The 19,814-nt window shown below is 46.0% G+C and overlaps 1 protein-coding gene across 2 annotated transcripts in view; it reads right to left on the reverse strand.

The window, feature by feature from the left end:
- Positions 1-2,070: 2,070 nt before the first annotated feature.
- PRDM1 (PR/SET domain 1) overlaps positions 2,071-19,814 on the reverse strand; it is a 30,665-nt gene continuing 12,921 nt past the window's right edge. For both annotated transcript variants that reach the window (XM_086461333.1, XM_086461334.1), the window contains exons 3-7: positions 15,862-15,981; positions 12,415-12,667; positions 3,515-4,623; positions 3,078-3,206; positions 2,071-2,646 (exon numbers count right to left, since the gene is read on the reverse strand). In XM_086461333.1, the coding sequence (XP_086317459.1) occupies positions 2,071-2,646; positions 3,078-3,206; positions 3,515-4,623; positions 12,415-12,667; positions 15,862-15,981 (2,187 nt within the window). The remainder of the gene's footprint in view (positions 2,647-3,077; positions 3,207-3,514; positions 4,624-12,414; positions 12,668-15,861; positions 15,982-19,814) is intronic.

A 19,814-nucleotide genomic window follows, 5' to 3' on the forward strand; every position in this document is an offset into this window, starting at 1 on the left:
CTGGACTGCTGAAGTAAAAGTGGGCTACTTTAAAATTTGTAGGAGTATGACCAGACAAAAAGATGTACATGGAGGGGAGGTGTGTAGTAATGCTCCTTACGTTTACGTGAGTTGACCGTGCAACTCGTTAATGGCAGGGTAAAATGAGACAAGGAGCTCATCCCGACTAACTTCCACCCTGCCCTTCGCTGCGTTTTGTGAACGCACCGCGCACCGGTCATATTTGGCTTCTTTTCAAGTTCTTTCAGTTACATTTTCTGGCTGTTTGTTCACTGACCACACGCCTCCTCCCCCCCCCAGTACACACTGCCGGGAGAGCAGGGGACTGACGACCCCCCTGTCCTGCAAACAGGGTCATTCCCACCGAATTCGCCGAGACACCACGCGTGGGTGACGTTGTTCACGTAAGGTGTCTGCAAGTCCAGGCTTCCCCTGGACAGCTGTGCGCGCGGGCTCGCAAGTGAGAAATGCCTTAGTACAACCTTCTGGGTTTGAGGTCATTGGTAATATGCAGAACTGGATAACATTTGATTTTCACACTTAGATGAAAAATAGGTTTTATTACATGGTTTGGCTCACAACTTAAGTGGTATAAATATATATACATATACATATATAGTATAGTGGTATAAATATATCTATAAATATACATGTATTCTTTGCTACACCTCAAACGTCACCATATCATCTTTGGGCTTAGCAAAACAAAAAGATAAAAGGACGTGCATTCTATCTTTCCCTGTGCACATTTTGGTTTCTTCTCTAAAGTAGCAAAGCATTTAGATAAAACAGCATTGTCTGCACCACTGGACACAAGCACTGAGGTAATTGTTGTTCAACAACTTTGCAATGCCCTTTTCTTCTTTAATTAAATTAACCACAAAATGTACAAACACAAATACTGAGAAAAATCTGAGTCGTACAGGAAGGAAGAAAAAAAAAATGTATGTGCCAGGAAAGGACTTTGTTCCCCACTTCTACCCAAGCAAAGTGGGAGAGGAAAACACAAGTAAAACCAAACCCCTTCTTTCTCAGGGAATCTGACCATCTCTTTTTTTTTTTTATCCCTGGAAGGCTCTGGCCAAAAAAACAAATGAAAAAAAAAAAAAAAGATAAGGAAGAAGTCTGCCAAAACCCTCCTTTTAGGCAGAATATTAAGAATATTTGTGTGTTTGCTTTTAGTCTGCTGTTGGAAACAAAAGAATGTGAGTGAGATTTTCTTTTGGAAGAGCCACTTTCAGCTGATGCATTCCTTTGGTCATAAAGTTACAGGACGATGTGTGGGGCTATAGCTGTTTTCTAAAAACCTGTGGTATTGTCCATGGCAGGTAGGTGTCTGCTGTGCCACATCTGTTCCGGGTAGAGCTGCAGGTAGAAGAATCTCTCTCCTACCCTGAGAGAGGCAGGGGTAGCAGTTTCTTCCCTGCCTGCTACTACTCTGGGTTTGTTGTTTGTTTTTTTTTTTTTTTTTTCCTTTTCAATTCCCAGTGGGGTGATTTGCACATAAAAGTACACAGCATTTTTTTCAAACCAACGGATCTAGGATTCTGTATGTCAAATGTCCAACTTTGGCAATAGAAAAACCACATTTGTTTAAAAGACATCGGTACATAAAACACATTTACTGAAACCCCAATCTTAGGTTCTTAAAACAGATGTGCAGAAAAAATATCTACAAAGAATGGCCATAAAACGAAAAATAAAAACATTTAAAGTAAAAATTACAATGAATTTTCCAGTCATTGTAAACATTTTCCTAATTATTGCTTTTAGAATGATTAATTGCATAATAAATTATGAAGTACTATCATTGAAAAAATAATTATGGATAGATGATTGTCTTTTAGTAACTGGCGAGGCAATGCACAGTCCTTTGCCCCTTTTTATGCCCTGAGAAAACAGTAACTTTGGAGTTCCTTCTTTCAGCTGGAGAGCGTAGGGAAACTACTGTAAGCCAAGATTGCTTTGCAGCATTGAAACTATGTACAAGCAACTGCTACAGGCACCCTGACTTGCCAAGTCATAAATTAAAAAAAAAAAAAAAAAAAAAAATCACTTTGCCAAAAAGTCTTAAGGGTCCATTGGTTCAACTGTTTCTTGCTTGACCTTTACAGGTAACAGAGGTAGTGGGTGACCATGAGGCAACTTCATAATTGACATATCTGACGACTCGTAAAGGTTGCATCCTGAGGAGATGAGTCCGTTTCCCAGGTTCCTCTGTAGAGATACTTTCAGATTACCTCCTTCCATCTCCCTCCTGAGCACGGTCAGTATATCCTTCTCCACGATCGATGTTAAGTCGATATTGTCCTCCACTTCTTCCAACTTGTCGGCGTTGTCACTGATGTCGAACTTCTCGATCTCCTCATTGATTCGGTTCAGGTCCTCCATGGAGAGGCCGGAGGCAGGGGCGACGGGGCAGTTGCCCTTCAGGTGGACCTGGAGGCTGCAGAGGTGAATGTAGCTCTTGTGACAGTGGATGCATTTATGGGGACGTTCCCGGGTGTGAAGACGCTTGTGCAGCTTCAGGTGCACAAACTGGGTGAATTTGGCCGGGCAGAGCTTGCACTGGTAAGGCTTCTCTCCAGAGTGGAGCCGCAGGTGGGTTTTGAGATTGCTGGTGCTGCTGAACCGCTTGTGACAAACCTAATGGGGGGGGGGGTGGCAGAGAAACAGCGAATGAGTGGGAGGGGATTTTATGGTTTAAATCGCAGACATCTAGGAGGAGACGGCAGGATGAAGCAGCAGCTTTTTATATCTTCGCACTTTCTCACAAAGGGAAAAAAAATCCCCACCTTTTTTTTTTTATTTAAATATTGCTGAATAGCATTTCGAGTACGGCCGATGGCAAAACTGTATCGGGCAGATGTTGCTCTAGCAGAACCACAGGCTAAAGGCAACCCTGTTGTCTCACAGACGCTGCTGCACCAGGGCTGGAAACAGCTGCGATACGGACTCCAGCCCCGAGCAGCCGAGGGTTTGCCACGCGGCCCTCCCCGCACGCCGTACGGGGCGTGCACGAGCCCCGCCGCCCCTTCGGCCTCCAAGGGAAGCTGTCTCTGTGGTGCGTTACATACCTGACACTCGTGGGGTTTCTCTCCCGTGTGCACCAGATAGTGCTTCTGGAGGTGAGCCAGCTGCGTGAAGCCTTTATTGCAAGTCTGGCATTTAAATGGTCTCTCTCCGCTGTGTACTCGGAGGTGCACCTAGGGAGAAACAAAGCAATTAACAATTTGCAGTTTCCAGCACTGTAACAAAAGTACTTTCAGATGTTTCCTAAAGTTAGCGGAAGGCTCCCACTGCCAAAATACAATGTTATCTAGTTAATTAGGTGGCGTCAGCATTAGAACACTGTCTTTACAACCCCGCTTTCTTGCTGGGGGGTGCCATATTAAGCCCAGACTGATAATCAGCCGAACAAGCAAGGGAGGCCTGTCCCTTCTTTTCCTAGGTAACCTACAGGGAGAAACCAGAGCCTCCCAAGAAGGCTTGTGCCTTATTCCCCGCTGCCTACCTTCAGATTGGAGAGCTGGCCAAAGGTCTTGGAGCAAACGTTGCATTCGTACTTGATCTTCCCGTTCTGCTTCTTCAGTGGGTATGGGAGGGTTTTGTAACCGGTCACATTCCTCTTACTTTTAATGAGATTCATGGCTTCTTCACCACCGGTGGCAGCCAACACCACTGAGGTAGGTTTAGGTTGCATTATGTGTTCTGAACTGGCTGCTGTACCAGCTGTGGGTGACCCGCTGGTAGGGCTGCATGGCTTGTCCTTCATGCTGGCAGCAGCGCCCGTGATAGAGAAGGCACTGTTAGGTGCTGGTATGAGGAAGTCTCTCGGATGATCAGGCTGCAGCAATCGACGGCCTCCTTCACTGGGCAATGAACTGGGGAGTGTGGTGGGGTTCAACATGTGGTGGGAAATGCTACCTCCGCTGAGCAGGTTGCCATAAAGAGGATACATCCTTGGGAAGAGATTGAAATTGTTGATGCCATTGATATTGTTCAAAGCGCTCAGGTTATTGCAGCTCATATTGAATGGAGGTAACAGGAATTTGGAGTAGTGGGGGTTATAGGACGGTAGAAAGGCAGGTGGGAGGTGGCCAGGGGGTGCATATCCAGGATAAGACCCCAATCCTTCCGAGCCATACGATCCATTCAAGTAAGAGTACGGCTCTCTGTGCTCTTGGGAAGTAGGTGCCAGAGGTGAAACTGTGACCCCTGGACTGCTGTGAGGGCTTGAACTTTTTAAACTTTGGTCTGGGCTGCTCCTCCCAGAAGGACTTGGCGTAGTAGACGTCTGGATGGGCGAGTGAGTAATGTAGCTGGGTCTGTCCATCCCGTATGCTAAGGAAGCTTTCAGATAGTCTTCTGGAATGTGAGGTCGGATCGGGTAGACAACTCGAGGGAAGAAACACCTCTCCGGGCTATAGTTCTTACGCAAATCATCCAAGTCTTTTTCTGGAGTAACTGGTGAAATGTTGGTCTGGAAGAAGTCTTTTCCTTTTGGAGGATTGGATTCCATTTTCAGGATTTCTTTCACACTGTGCTCCTTCTTTGGGATGCTTTTCTGATAGAGCTCATCTTTATCAGCACTGTGCTGCTTTGGATTAATGTGGGTTTGTGCTGAAATACAAAGACAAGGTAATGATTATTTAGATATGCTACCGTCATTAGCTCTTTTCAAAACACAATCTTACTCTTACAAGTTTAGTGGGAAGGAAGGACCACCCTCAGAGATAAGCAACCATTTAACTCAACCAAAAAAACCAATTTCTGTGTGAAGAAATGCCTGGTGGTATTAAGTGTTAACAAAAAACATTGCTAATTTAAAGGATACCAGCCAGTACATACAAACCCGGATGATGATTCAGTTGTAGAGTGCTAGTCTCCATGTTGCAAACTCATTTCACCTTTCTTTCCCCTTAAATTTGACTAGCTTCGCTGCTGAATGTCTATTTAAGCAGCATTTTTAATAAATGCGGTAACAAGCATTTGTTCACAACATAGGTTTAACAGAAGGACTTTGCAGAAGGCAAGCTCCCAGAAATGTTCCTCAGTAAAATAACAAGGCACGACAAATCGGCTTTTGCCAAACCACAGCAGTCACTTCACCAGCCAGTTCAATTACTTACAGTACCAAAAAAACCATGGCTGGCTAGGATGAAAGCCTTCTTCAAAGAGAAGGTATTCTCCATCAGTAAACAGATCATTACTCATTAAATATACTGCTTAGGAACATCTACAACAAAGCAGACTATTTACTGCAGATTTCTGTGGCATTCAGTCTATGCAAAACTCCTCTGCTTACAGCTGTACTTTATAAAAAAAAATGCTGAAGCAAAGCAAAAGAAAGCAAGACTGGTTGGCTCCAGCTTCAGTTGAAATATGCTTTAAAAAAAAAAAAAAAAGGAAAAAGAAGTATGTATTTAGAAGGAAACAGAAGCTAGCATCCATTCGGCTCAGTTCAGCGCATACACTGTTTATTTGTATTCAAAGACTGCACCTTGTTATCTGGACATAATATAATATAAACAGTACACTGAAAGACGTCTTCAACAGAAAAAGAAGTCCGCTTTTATCTAATCTCCCAAAGTTAATAATAGTTATATAATCTTGAAATGGCAGCTTGCAAGATATTTTATTACAGGGGGAAAAGCACAAGAAGGTTTCATATTCGTGGTGAGCTATGTGCAAGGTTTTCCATCAGGAGGTACAAGTCAGCGCCGACAGGTATGTCACTCAACAGCACCACAGCCCTTTAGCCAAGTTTCTGCTTTTGTGACTGACTGTTATTACTTCACTAACCGAGGTGAGAAACAGTTATTTCTGATTTTTGGAGGACCGGCTAAACCCAGTGAGGAAGATGGGAACAGGCAACGACCACACTGCTTTCAACGCAGATTCTTTGCTTCACTATTCACTACCCTGACGGAATCTATCATTTGGCAACATTACCCTATAAGGCAAAGAAACAGCCATTTATTAAACGTATCCAAGAAAACAGCTGCTTTCAAAGCACGCTCCTGCTCACAGCAACCCACTTTTACAGTGGCATCCTTTTTCAAACAGCATTAGACTTATAGCAACCAAATTTAATTTGAGATATGTGGGCAGTTTGTGTTATTTTCAAGTTGCAAATGAAATGCAGTTGAACACAGTTATGTTCAATTAAAATATTTATGATAAAATGTAGGGCACGTTGTACAGCAAGTACGTACACACCTAAGTGCGCAGGTAGCTTCCCAATTACTTCTCTCAATGTTAAAGTTTAATGCAAAGCTGTTTCAAAAATAAATTAATAGTGTGTCGCATAGTCTGGCATTAAAAATCATCTGCTTTCTTTGGTCATTTTGTCTGTACTCATGGCCTGGCAGCTCATTTTCTAAATGCCCATCCAGATTTTCGGGTGTAACAGAGGTCCTACCAGCTTCAAGAAGCTCCAAAACAGCGCTGTGGATAATATTATCTACATCTTCTTATCAGTTGCCTGTCACCATGCCAGCGTCTCAGAGCAAACATTCCTGGTGACACTATCAGCATTGGGAAGTATCAAGACTGCGAAGTATTGAAAGCTGGGGAGGAGGCGGGGGGAAGCAGGACTTGTGAAGTCTCGCAGCAGAAAAAATAAATAAATACCACCTTATCAGGTCCATATCAGTTTCTCAGCGGGGTCTGGCGAGCAGGAAGTTCAAATTGACACTTTTCTCTTTTAAAGAAAAAAAAATCCGGGGGGAGGGGAAGGGGAAGCACTGCTGGAAAAGTGATAGAGAAACTGGGGCCACTTCAGCTGGAGGAGCGGCTCCCACTGTCACAAGGTTAAACATCAGGGCGGGGACGTACGTGCCTCATGCGCTGTAGCAAGCCCACGAGTTACAGAAAGGAAGCTCACACCGAGAACGCAACTTTGTGCAACGGGCCCACGTCCTCACTTGACAGACTAAAGATAATTGCTCTTTCCTTCCCTTCAAAGTTTTCCCGGTAAAGCCTCCCCTCCTACTCATTTCCATGCATAGACAGAAGTTGCAATATTTAAAGATTACTTTTCAAGTCTAACTGTGACAGCTCTCTTTAGTTTGCAAGCTATCTTTGGCCCATAAATCCCCTCTCAGCTTTTTCTCCTATTACCTGAACACAAGAGATGCTTGGGAACACCAGACAGATCAAAACATAAACAAGTGTGTCAGCACTGTGTAAAATAAGAGAAGGTAATGTCGGAGGCCAAGGAGAGGTTCTTATGCTTTATACTGAAGGTGGACTTAAACCAGGGCTGGAACTGATTGAGAGGTTTACAACCCTTCTTGTTGCTCTTAAAAGAAGCCATACTTCAAAGTTAAAAAGAGGTATTTCTTATAAATGGATTTTTTTTTAACTTGTGATTTTTAGATTTAAGTTCTTACTGATCACAATGTCTCCCCCTTGCTCTTGAAATGCATTTCTCCCTCCCACCCCCATACACATACATATACACTAAATATAGGCACATACTCTTCCAAGGTCTGTCTAGTTTCTGTGGTCAGAGACGCACACAGAAAAGAGGTTCATGACAAAACAAGAGCAGTGCAGCTGCTGATCTGAGGGGAGAGGGGGGGGAAAAGAAAGAAAAAAAACTCAGACATGCCTCTAGGAGCCTGATCCACTTCTAACCGAGGTCAACAGGTTATTGGCTCAGATCTGAGATTAGTGAGTGTGTGCAAGAGGAAAACGGACAAAATTCCTGTTACTTTTAAGTATTAATAAAACTTGAGCAGAGGGGCTGCCCAAAGTCACTCCAATGTGGGTGTTCCAGCTACACACGGCTGCGTAGCTGTAGGCTTTGCTCTCATTTCTTGTGCTCTGAGCCTGAGAAAGACTTCATAAAAACAATGATCTGTTTTTTATAAAAACTTGAAAAACGGTTGTAGGCAGACAGTAATTTCAATAGTAATTTCAGGAGTGAGATGGTACTGAACACTTCAAGTGGTGAAGCTTAATTATGCCAATTCACATTTTCGATCTAAATTAAGCACCTCTTTTGCTAGTAGAAAGAGAACCTCGAAGTTGTGAAGCAGGCAAAACAAAGAGTGTTTCCACTCAAAATGAGAATGGAGACCAACACTTAGAAGTATATAATTTGATCATCTGTTTTCTAAATGTGTCCAAGGCAGGGTGGCATGCCTTTGAAAACATTCTGCTCAGAGAAGGTCTTTAAGGGAGCTTTCAAATAATCCTCAATACTAAGTCAACTTTAGCCCCCGAATTCTGGTTTTGTGAAGACAACCTTTCCTATAATTTCAAAATCATTTTCCTGAGCCCTTTTGAAGATTCCAGGAGGCATTTTTTTAAGCAAGTGCAGATGTTTCCTCTCAACCCAAACAGAAAAGCTTCAAAACCAGAAAGTGAAACTGCCCATAAACAAAAGGGAAAGCGAGCGGCAGGGCTTAGCTAACGGCCAGCGTGTCAGGGCCAGCAGGAAGAAGAAAAGCATAAATCACATTTAAGAAACAAGCATTAAAAAGTTAATCTTCATAGAATCCAAAAGATTTTAAATAATACCTCGTTAAACCTGTTAATGAAACAAAGAGATTGCCAAATGTTTTGTAAATATGCAAATTGTCTTCCCCCAACTCAAACTTTTTTCCTGAAGTTTGTCCAAAATATGTCACCTGCCTGGGCTTGACTGAGGAGACAAATATGACATGAGCAGCAGGAAGTTGCATCATATGATTGCAATACATGAACATTATTATCAAATAGTCGTGTCCTGAGTCAAGGCAATTGTTTGTTGGGTTGTTTTTTTTTGGGGGGGGGAGGGGGGCGTGGGGGGGCGTGTTGGTTTTTTTGGGGGGGGGGGGGGAGTTAATAAAACCAAAACTGTTACCCTTTCCACCCTCCATCCCAAAATAATCCTCCTACGAATAGGTAGGAATGAAATGCTGAACTATGTGGGACCCCTGAAGAAAATTTCCTTGGTCTGTTTGCTAGTCCAAAAATAAAATATCACAAACTGAAAGACAATCTGAGGGTCCAGTTGAATGAGGTTAAGCGTATTTAGTAAATTACCGAAAATTGATTTTTTGGCCAGCAGACTGTAGAAATTTTGTGCTATTGCAACATTTACTGGACACTGTCACCATCTGAAGGTGATGTATCTCAAATCTTGATAGAAAACAACATCAGTGGCCTCAAAAGAGCCAGGAAGGAGAAGGGGATTGTTTGAAACGAGACTGAGTTTCCACTGCTGGGATAATATGGAGTCTTGCCCCTGCCACTGTTGTGCAACTCCTTGCAGGCACTTCAACATCCACTCAAAGTTACGTAGCTCCACTCAGAGATAATCACGGCTGTGAAGGTAGGTGTGTGCTTCAGCGTCTGAAGGACTGGGTCAAAGGCCCCAGTTCAAGAAAACACTGAGGACAGGGTTAAACCCATAACTAAGTACATGTCTAATTGCTGTCTTCAATCTGGATGCTTTCCTTCTACGGCACAAATGAACTAACGCTGGAGAAGTTACCTTTAATTTGAAAGTTTCCTGTTACAGAGGCGAGTAGATGTTGTATGTGGATGTGTAAATATATTTACGCTCTAAAGTGGTAGTTCTCTCATTTTTGAGGCCACTAATTACAGGAAATAAAGCCAGAGAAATTCTCTGATACATTTTTCTCTGGAGGCCAATCCCGCTCGGGTACTTAAAGAGGAACTGAGGTGCTGAACTCCAAGACCGTGATCCCCAAACCCCTGAGGCACCTAAAGCAGCTGCCTGCATTTTAAGTTGGCAAGACTGGGAAGTTCTCTGTAGGTGTGTGTCCCAGGTGGCCTCTCCTGGGCTGCGCTGGGCAACCAGCCAAGGCACAGCTCTTCCAAAGCCTCCTGCGGGCACGGACATGCTCTGCACACCTAAGACACGGCGGAGGGAGGGAGCTAGGCGCAACGTACCACGGCCGTGGGCTTCCAGTGCTGCTGCCCCACGCTCGCACTGGCACCGCCAGCCCTGACTTCAGCCTGTGGTGGGAGCTGGACCCCAACTTTCCCTCCCCATTCCTCACAGGGTACCAAAAACAGCAGCCAGGAGGAGCTGAGAGAGGCAGCAACGCTCACCTGCTCCTCTGAGGGAAGCCATGCCACTTTAAACACCGAATTATCAGCAATCCATTTGGCTGGAGTCAGGACTTTTCCTGACTTCCTAGCGGGTGGAAGAGGTGACCAGCGGGGGGGGGTCCTCCCAAGCAAGACTGTGTTAAGACATTTGATGGGGCAAAGCCCCATGCCTGCAGCAGGTGCAGGACGCTAGCAATTGGGGGACAAGCCTTCTGCACTTTATGCAGAGATGAACGCAGTGTGAGGACACCTCAGGCTTGCAATAGAGAGGCAGCAGGGTGCTCACTAACCTTAGAAGTGGCCTGGCAGGAAGGGGAAGAAGAAAACTGAACGGTGCTGACATTCACTTTAAACTCATCTGGTTCCAGTACTAACGCTGGAAAAACCATCCCTGGTTGCACTTTTGCTACAGGGCCTTCAGCAAATAAGCATTTTTGGGAGACCCCTGGGGGTTTTTTGGTACTCTTCAAGAAAGGGCACTGAAATTTTAGAGAAGCTCAATCCTTACAGCACCTGTAGGGTTTCTGGCCCAACTGCAAGCTTTAGGCCTGAATGTGTTTGTCACAAAGGTGAGGGGGAAAGACAAAACAAGTAAGAACCTTTTCTCATTTTTCTGAACAGCTATTTTCTGTAGGTAGAGGGGGCTAACATAAAATTTCTAAATGGTTTAAAAGGAATTATCTTTAAAAAAAAAGAAGGGATATTTCAACCTCAGTGTCTGGAAATTTTAAATGCTCTTTCGAATGTTAAGGCTGAACTACATAATTATTGCTCAAAATCCCATCTCTTTAAATCCACATATTGAGCCTACTTTTACTAAAATAAATTATTCTATTAAATATTATTCCAGACACCCCTAGTTTTGACCTAAGTAGGAGTAACCAGCTAATTAGTTGACACTTTACAAACACATTCCTCACTGCTACTGCAAGGCAACCTAAGATGCCAGCAGATGCAGGAAACTGAGGCTGTGTTTGTGTATCCTCCTAGCTAGATCTGGCTGGATGTTTGCAAACTCGCCATCCACAGGAACCCTTAACGCTGTTGTCTCATCCCACCTGCAGGTCCCACTGAAAAGCCAATAGTTCATCATATCAGGAAATAAAACCGCACAGCAAGTGGTGAAATGATGTATGTGCAAAGATGACAGAATCAGTGAGATGTTTTTTGAACTGGGGATATCGCAGCACAGGACATCCCCTCCCTCCGCCATTAGGAGAATGCAAATTTTCTTCTATAATATGTAGGGAAAGACCAAAAACTGGTGAAAGGATGGCACCCATAGAGGACAGAAGTAGTTTTGATTCATCTGAATACGTGACACCACTTTCATGATGTGGGGTTACATTTTAGCTCTAATGATCCCCAAAGTAACAGTGATATTTTATAACCCATTATTTGTTGCCGAAGAACAGGAAATAGTCCTTTTTATAAAAAAAGCCTGCTTGCAGTTTTTCCTTCAAATTTCAGCGCAGGTGCTGGCAGAAAGACAAAAGAACGCTCTGCTCTATCTCAGAGCAGCTAGCAGGAGGGGAGGCAGCCTAGAAGTCGAATGAGAAGTCAGCAAGAACCTCTCTGTCTCTTCAAGGGGCTCTGGGGGAGGTTCTAGCAGTGATTAAGCTATGAGTAAAGCACTGAGGCTGGAAATGGTCAGAAACCACAGAGGAACACAAACTCCTGGAAATACCTCTTCCCCCTCCTACCAGTGCTATTATTTTTTTAACAGAAAATGAAAGCTGTGATACACAGCCAAGAAACAGGGACAAATTGCACTGTGCTTAAAAAACAAGTAACCAGATGAGAAGACCACAGGAGTTTTACTCCCATAAGGTAAGTGAGCGCAGATGCAAGGCTCAAAGAGTATTGTGCAGTCAACACGTATTTTGTCAGACACCTAGATGGAGTCATGGCACACGGCCACTTCCTTGTACAGTGAGGGCAGCCCTTTGGGAGCGTGACTGGACAGCCTTTCGTACACGCTATCAAAGCAGACTTCTGCTCAACGCACTATGAGATCCGGACTTGGCAAGTCTGAAAGTGAACCAAGATCTACGGTTCTGAAGGTAGAGGATATATTCAGGTTGTCTGTCCAGAATTTCATCAGATAAGACTCATATTGTAAACCAGTAACTGTTCAGATTTTTTTATACTCTGTTTACATGTGAACGGGCACAGGGAACTCATTCTGTTGCGTTGGGTTTTTTAATTCCCCTTTTCACTCCAAGCTACCTACTGTGACACAACAGATGATGCAGCTGTGTAATTATACAACTTATTATTAGATCATACAGGCAGAAGAGACATTACTAGCATTCCTTGTTTATACTGTAATCCACTTACTGAGGTTCATCATTGTCAGCTCTCTGGAGGAGGGATAGTGCAGCCTCTCTGCAAAGTCTCGGCAATACCACACAAGCAGCTCTTGGTTGGCAGGGATGGGTTTGATGGTGTAGAAGTAGATGTTCATTCCATTCTGACAAGCAGCCAAGTTCTGTTCCTGAACAGAGTAGCCGGGGTTTACATAACGCATCCAGTTGCTCTTGTCCTCGTTAAATCCGTCAATGAAGTGGTGAAGCTCGCCACTTGAATAGATCTGGAATAGAGAGGAAGTGCTTGTGAATATATATACGCACAACGCGCACCACGTGCGCGCAGAGTCCAGGAGGGAAAAATGATAAGCTGCTTTTTTTTTTTTTTTAACAAGCAGATACTACTGAAATAAGAATTCAAGTCAGGTTCCCCCTTTCCAACTGTGATATCCTCTGCATTAAGAAAGAGATGCTTACTCAAAGGTAAGTCCACAGTCACCTTTTCCATTTCTGCTTAGGCTGTGTCTCTGCTAGTTATGGACAGATCAGACCCAAAATCTGAAATGCAGAGTACTGTCCCTGCGTGAACAGTCTACCTGAGTCCTCTTCCTGGTGCTATGATCAACAAGTGGGTGATGCTAATGACTGCAGGTCTGGGTGCATGCTTGCATTAATGCTTTGAGTCACCTGCGTATAAGACTGACTGGCTGTGCTACGTCAGAGTCCTTCTCGCCTTTTTCTATGGCCTCTGTACTTGCAGTTTCCTACCACCTCCACCCAAAGGTTTAAACTATGCAAACATCCTCCACCCCCCCAGAGTTCTAAAGCAACACTTGCTCATAGTTGGACTGTAACCCTTTTGTAGAAAGCCTGGGCGAGGCAAAGATGAACTTCACCTGCCATAACTTAACCAAGACCTGGAGAGGGGCCAGCCGATGAGAAGTCACTTTTGCTATCGAGGTACATGTTCTGGCTTGTCCACAGAAGGGAAAGAAAAAATGAATCTAAAAACTGCTCAGTGGCTTGGGGGGAAAGAAGTCACAGTCACTGACAGAAGTTACTGTTTTTTAAAGTGGTAAGAATAAGAGAATTACTTAAAAAAAATTTTCAAAAAGGCAAGAAAAATCCAGGAGACATGTTTGTTAAAGACACATCCCCTACTCTCGGGGAGAACTAGCTCCATGCTGGATGAAATGCGGTTCCTGGGTTTCGCAAAACAGACAACCGCGCAAAAGCCAGCCCTTGAAGCGTGAGCAGCTTGCACCAGCGACACACCTCACTGAGCAGGAAATGCCTTTCCAAAGGGGAGACAGCGCTTATCTCAGGGGGAAAACACTCCTACGGCGTGTTCCTGCCTTTGTGTTCACACCACTGTCTCTTGCACCTACCTGGCCGGGCAGCACGCCCTGCCAGCGCCCACCGGCCGGCCAGGACCTCTCCTCTTCTCCCCAAGAGAGCTGCCGGTGGAGACGGGTGAGGCAGCCTGGCCCTTTAATGCAGGCCGTAAACACCAGAATCACTTTCTTTAAGAGTAACTTCCTGTAAACTGAGAAGGGGGAAATACATGTGGCCTCATCAAAGCAGCTTGTGAGAGATTTTGCGGTGTGTTTGTTATGAGAAAATGGAAGGGAGCCGGGCAACTTGTGCTGCATCAAGAGGAGCCTTCGGGTTTCTCTGTTCACCCCGGCTCGCAAACTTCCAGGAACGCAGGGCTCCGGCGCTTGACGCCTTCCGCCGCTTCCCAAACCGGCCCTCCACCGCTCCCATGGCATCCCATGGCAGGGCCATGGATGCTGCTGGGTCACTGTGCTCTGGCTTTAGGGCGAAGGTGCCCCACCAAGCCCCCACCTATTCTGGGGAAGGCGAGACCAGATGTGCTGAGTCACGGTGTGGTTCCCAGAAATGACGCTGGCCCCGGGCAGCCCCGCTCCCCTTGTGTGGGCAAGGCGCAGGCAGCGTCCCCCCGCGCGCACAGCAGATGTTCCTGCTCCTGCCAGCAAGCCCAGGATGCCTTTAATAACATGTGGGAAGTTATCTCCCACAATTTCCTTTGCATATGCAAGTCTGTGTCAGACCCCTAGGAAGGAATTCATTTTTGGTGCAGCAGCCTGTCTTGAACGAATCAAGAGATTAGAACAGGGAATTTAATGATGCTTAGATGGCTCCTAGGATATTATTTTGAGGATCCTTCTGCATTAAGGCTTAAAATCACATCATGAGAATGATGTCATCTTTCTCGCTGCAATTTATGAATGAAGTCCTGCAAGATGGTTAGCAGCTCCTCTTCCCAATGTCTGCTGCCTCATTAACAACTGGCAGGGCCAGGGCCGGCACACCGGTCTTCTCCTACACTGGATGCAAACTCCCGAAAAATTTGGCTAAAAGAAACATGTTGTAGCCTTAGGAATGTGGAAACAGTTGCCTGCTTTGTAAGAAACACACATGCAAATAACTGCCTGTGCAATGCTGTATTACATTGCACAAAGATGATCTGAGAAACCAAAATGATGCAATTAGGTAGGAAGAAAGGGGTGTGGGGAACACTGGTGCTTGCCCTGGGTTTCACCTGGATATGAGGTTGGGATATTGCTAAGGCAGGCAGGCACCTGGGCACAGAGGCGTGGATATACTCCCAAATCCACCGATTCAGACACAACCTAAACGGCCAGAAAGCAGCAAAATAAATCCATGGAAGGAGATGGGCCTGAAGGAATGTTCTCTAACAATTAATAACAGGTCTGTAAAGGAAACTGAGGATTATATCAACTGATAAACTGGAAGCATATTCCCCAGCACAGACTTCCCAAGCTGAAATAAATTGGCTGGTGCTCCCTTCCAGCTTATACTACATCGTACAAATTAGGCATCACCTCTAGTATTTGTCTGCCATTAATGGATTATTTTCCCCTCACTAAGATTCCTGGGCTGTTCTTTTAACACTTTCTGAAGCGGACTAGAAAAGCTTATGACTTGAATGATATATGCTGAAGATCACCACCACTGTGTTACTGCTGTTCTATTCAAAACCCAGGAAAAAAGGTCACAAAATGTATCCTAATTCCAGAGTAAAAGATTATGCAGCACTTTCACAGCTCCTTCATAGCTGGAAAAATCAAGGATGCGTGATATTTGCATAAACAAGAATGACTTTCTGCTGTGAAGAAATGCAAAATAACCTGCCCTTACAGCAAGTAGCAAAACTATTTCTTTACACAATCGAGCACTGATCCACTTCAGAAGACACAGCCATCTTCCGTGCATCTCCCCTGCTCTCTCCACCCACACAGTCCCTACATCCAAGACAGCCAGGCTTTTACTCGGCTTAGCTCACCCCACTGGCTCTGTTCGTGCCTGGCAGCGCGCAGAATTGCCCCCTGCACTGACACAGGTCTGAAGCAGGAAGTGACCCAGCTTCTCAGCTGTACTCATTTAGTGATCTGCTTACTGCAACAACACGGTGCTGTTTTTTCCTGCTTACCCGCCAAAAGTATTTTCTGTTCGCATTCTTGGGAACCGTATCGCTGGTATAGATCTCTCCTACCAGGGGTCCAAAGCGCGTTCCTTTTGGGATGTACTCTTTGCTTATCACTCCAGTGACCTACAAGAAGAGCAGCACAGGATTAGTCCATCGCCAGCAGAAATCAAAGAGTCATCCTTCCTCTCCCTTGTCCCCCGAACTTAACAGGGTAAAGCAACCAAGGCAAGAAATTTTTAGTGACAGGTCAGCAAAACAGAAATACATTAACAACCGTGTTGGATACAATACGACCAGCTTTGTTAGATACTAGCATCTTACAGAGACATACAAAAGCCAAAGATGAACACTGCCTGAAAAACCTGTTTTGTGGAAATACATTTAGAAGAAGAAACAGTAAGTGAAACGTACAGAGAGACTGCCAAATACCTTCAGAATTTGCTTCTCCTATCAAAGCAACCCTCAAAAACTAGTTCCAGCAAAGAAAAATACTTAATAGCTATCAATCACTTTACTGCTACAGAGATTGCTTTTCCAGTAAGTTAGGAACTGGAATAACTTCTCCTCCAGAACAAAATGAAACCTTCCCCCCCACACCACCTTCTGCACTCTATACCCGTCCTGATAGCTAAAAGGAGAACAACAAAAAAAAGATGACCTACAACTCTCTCACCAGCATACAGTGGCATACAAAACAGAGTACAAAATGGCTTTGGGACACGTACTCACAGATCACCCTCTTTTATAAAAAGGAGACTGCAGTTCCGGTAACATAAGTCAAGTGGGTTTGGTCAGAAAGGCGTAAGGTTTTTGATGAAAATGCTCCACTATGCTAGGTCTAAGAAATGTACTCTAGTTGTTCAGCTTCCTTCTTGACAGTAATTATACCAAAAAAAGTCACTGACCACAAATCAGGAAGCAATTCATCATTATTCAGAAGAACGTGCCTTGGAGTAACCCTTTGCAAAACACTGCTGAGTTATTGGTTTTGTCTCTCTCTGTTCCTCACCAATCTTCTTAAAATGTAATGTATCCAAACAATGTTAGAAAAACAACAATTTTGTAAACCAAAAACCCCAAGCCTTTGCAAGACTGATCCTGCTGCACAGATAGTGGAAAAAAAGGAAGGTAAAAAGCCCATTAATTTGGTATTATAACCAAACTTTCATGGCAAAATGGATTAATCGTATCCCCTTCACACATCTTGCCCCTTGTCTTTTTGCTCGCCAGGATTTCAGAAGACAACAGGAACAGCAGGAGTGGCTGACGAACACCGAGAGTTGGGACTACTGCTGTCTGTACCCTGCAAGGAATCAACGTTCTTATCAAAGCAGATCAGCGCTCATCAGACCCTGCAGAAAGCTCACTTTGGTCAGCGTTTTGCTTCGTAACAGTCCTTTGCAGCAAAGGATGGTAAAAGCCCTGGACTGTAGACAGCACTTCACCAATTAGCTAAGCCTCGTGATTTTCTGATGCTACATTTTCTTCTGTTATATCACCCTTGGTGGGAGACAGGGAGAGAGACGGACAGAGAAATACTTTCCTGTGTATTGGTCAAGATTAAAAATCCCAGTAAACAACTAACGCCTAGCACAATTTCATGTTAAATGTCAAAACAAAAGGGACAAATAACAGCCATGGACTCAAGGAGGTAATCCACCCGGAAACAGATTGCTGGGTGTACGTGGTGGCTGTTGGTGCTTGTCTGCGTTTCAACATATGTTTCAGCACACTACAGAAAAAAAAAAAATTAAACATCAACAGCAGAGGTAGTTAAATGCTCCATTGATCTGTGCATCTGGACTGAAGAGAGAGAAAAGGGACTTCCAGAAATTTTCCTACACCTACCACAAGCTGAAACAAGCTCAGTGGCTCAGTTTTATTTTTGTCTTGCTTGTACATTTCTCATAGAGAGCTGAAAAAGGCAGATGTTGTTCTCATCTTCCCCATATATCTTCATTTACATCCATCTGCCCTCTCACGAAAAGTTCACAACCAAGCTACAGCACACCCTACCAGGTTTACTGCATGGTAACTGGAGTTTTTTCATGGTTTTAAAATATCTTGGCCTTAATTAAAACGACTTTAATGAAATTCTCAGAATCTCTAGAAATCACTCCTCGAACTAGTCAACTTGAAACACTCACTGAACTGGTGTCTCTGACACAGCAGATACTTTTTGATATCCACCTTACATGCAGTGTTTGCTTCTCCCCCGGAGCAGCTGAACACGAAGATGATTTCTCACCCCGTGCCCACCAGAAGGTTATTTTGGCAGAGGACATTCTGCACATCTCTGTGTGTGCCAACACCGAAGTTTTGCTAAACCAGACTAAAGCTGTCCAGGCGACTTCTAACCGAGGGTGGCTTTCTGGTCAGCAATTCTCGGCCTCCGTTGTGCCCCCACAAGCTCGGCTGCTGTGGTCGAGGCGGGGTACCCTCCAGGAGAGGGGTGCCGGCAGTGCCAGAACAGGCTAGCTCCAGGCTGCCGGCAGCCCCCGCCCCCCCGCAGCCGAAAGGGGCTCCTGCCCTGCCGCAACTTAGGCGGGGGCAGCTTAACAAGAGGCCACGAAGCACAGAGCTGCCGAGGGCTGGTAGGCAGAACAGCGAAGGCAGCAGTCCACGTCCGGAGCGGAGCAGGGGGGGGCCGCCTCCGGGCCGCCGCCGAGCCGCGGCAGAGAGGCATTTCAGACTTGTGTCCACCAGGTGTCCTTCGGCACGCTGCTGCTGCTGCGGCTGCTGCTGCAGCGGCTGCTGCTGCTGCTGCGGCGGCTGCTGCTGCCTCTCGGCGACCGGGACCTTCCGAAGCGGCCTCCTCGCAGGGAACCGCAGGGGAGCATGACCTGAGCTCGCTCCCCGCAAATAAAAGCCTACCGCCCTTCTCCAGCCTTCTGGGGCCGAACCGCGCCGTAAGGGAGCAACGTGCGATCTGCGGACCAATTTCCTCTCTACAGGCGCTCACCCCCTCTCCCTTCAAAGCTCCAACTTTCAACACTCTTGCAAGACGGCCGCGACCGCATTTTTCCCCTCAGTGAAACAGCACTTTTAGCACGAAGATGAAGCCAAACGTCAGCCCGAAGCCGCAAGGCCGGTTCCGGGCGCTGCGGGCAGCTGCGGCTCCCGCCGAGGCCGGGCTGAGCTAACCCGCGCTCCCCTCGCTCCGGGCGGGACGGGCTGCGGCGGGGGCCGCCGGCTGGCGAGCGGGAGCCAGCGGCAGCCCGGAGGCGCTGCAGCGGTGGCGCCCGGCCGGGCTGGCGCGGAGAGCCCGGCCGGCTGCGGGCTGGCCCGGCGCGGGGAGCCCGGGGCCGGGGCCGGGAGCAGCCCCGGCCGGCGGCGGCGGCGGCCCTGGAACTGACCAGGGTCCTAATGCGGCGGCGGGAGGCGGCGGCGGGCGGGGGCAGGGGCACGGCGGGAGCCCGGCAGGCTCGGTCAGCGGGGCGGGGGGCAGAGCACGGCCCGGCCTGCCCGCAGCCCCCGGACAGGGGACGGGCGAGCTCCGGTTCCTAACTGGGGATTAAAAGGCGCTTTGGAAGCCCAACGCTCCTACATGTTCCCTGGGGGAGAGGGCACGGGTAGGAAACAACGACCCCTGTCAGCTCAGCACCAGGAGGGCAGTTTGGAACGGCACCACTGAACCGCTTGGAAGGAAAACAACAATCGCCAAAACACAGAACAAACTCGTACTGGCTTTAGTGAAATAACAGCGCTCTCCAAATGCAAACAGGGAAGGCCATCATGTGTCCTGGAATAACACTGATTATTTTCTCTTAACTACTAGTTCTACAGTTACATAAGCCCACACAGATTTTACCCCTTCGTTCAGTGACCAGTTTTCTAAAAGAGATGCCGTGAAACGAAATGCTTTCAGACGGCTTCCTCTGTGATTCAATATAAAAAAAAATAAAACAAAAGCAATAAGGGAGAGCAAGTGTCTGAGGTCAGTGAGGCACATTTCG

This window comes from Leptosomus discolor, chromosome 2 (genome assembly GCF_034619465.1).
Source record: "Leptosomus discolor isolate bLepDis1 chromosome 2, bLepDis1.hap2, whole genome shotgun sequence".
In the NCBI taxonomy this organism is placed as follows: domain Eukaryota; kingdom Metazoa; phylum Chordata; class Aves; order Leptosomiformes; family Leptosomidae; genus Leptosomus; species Leptosomus discolor.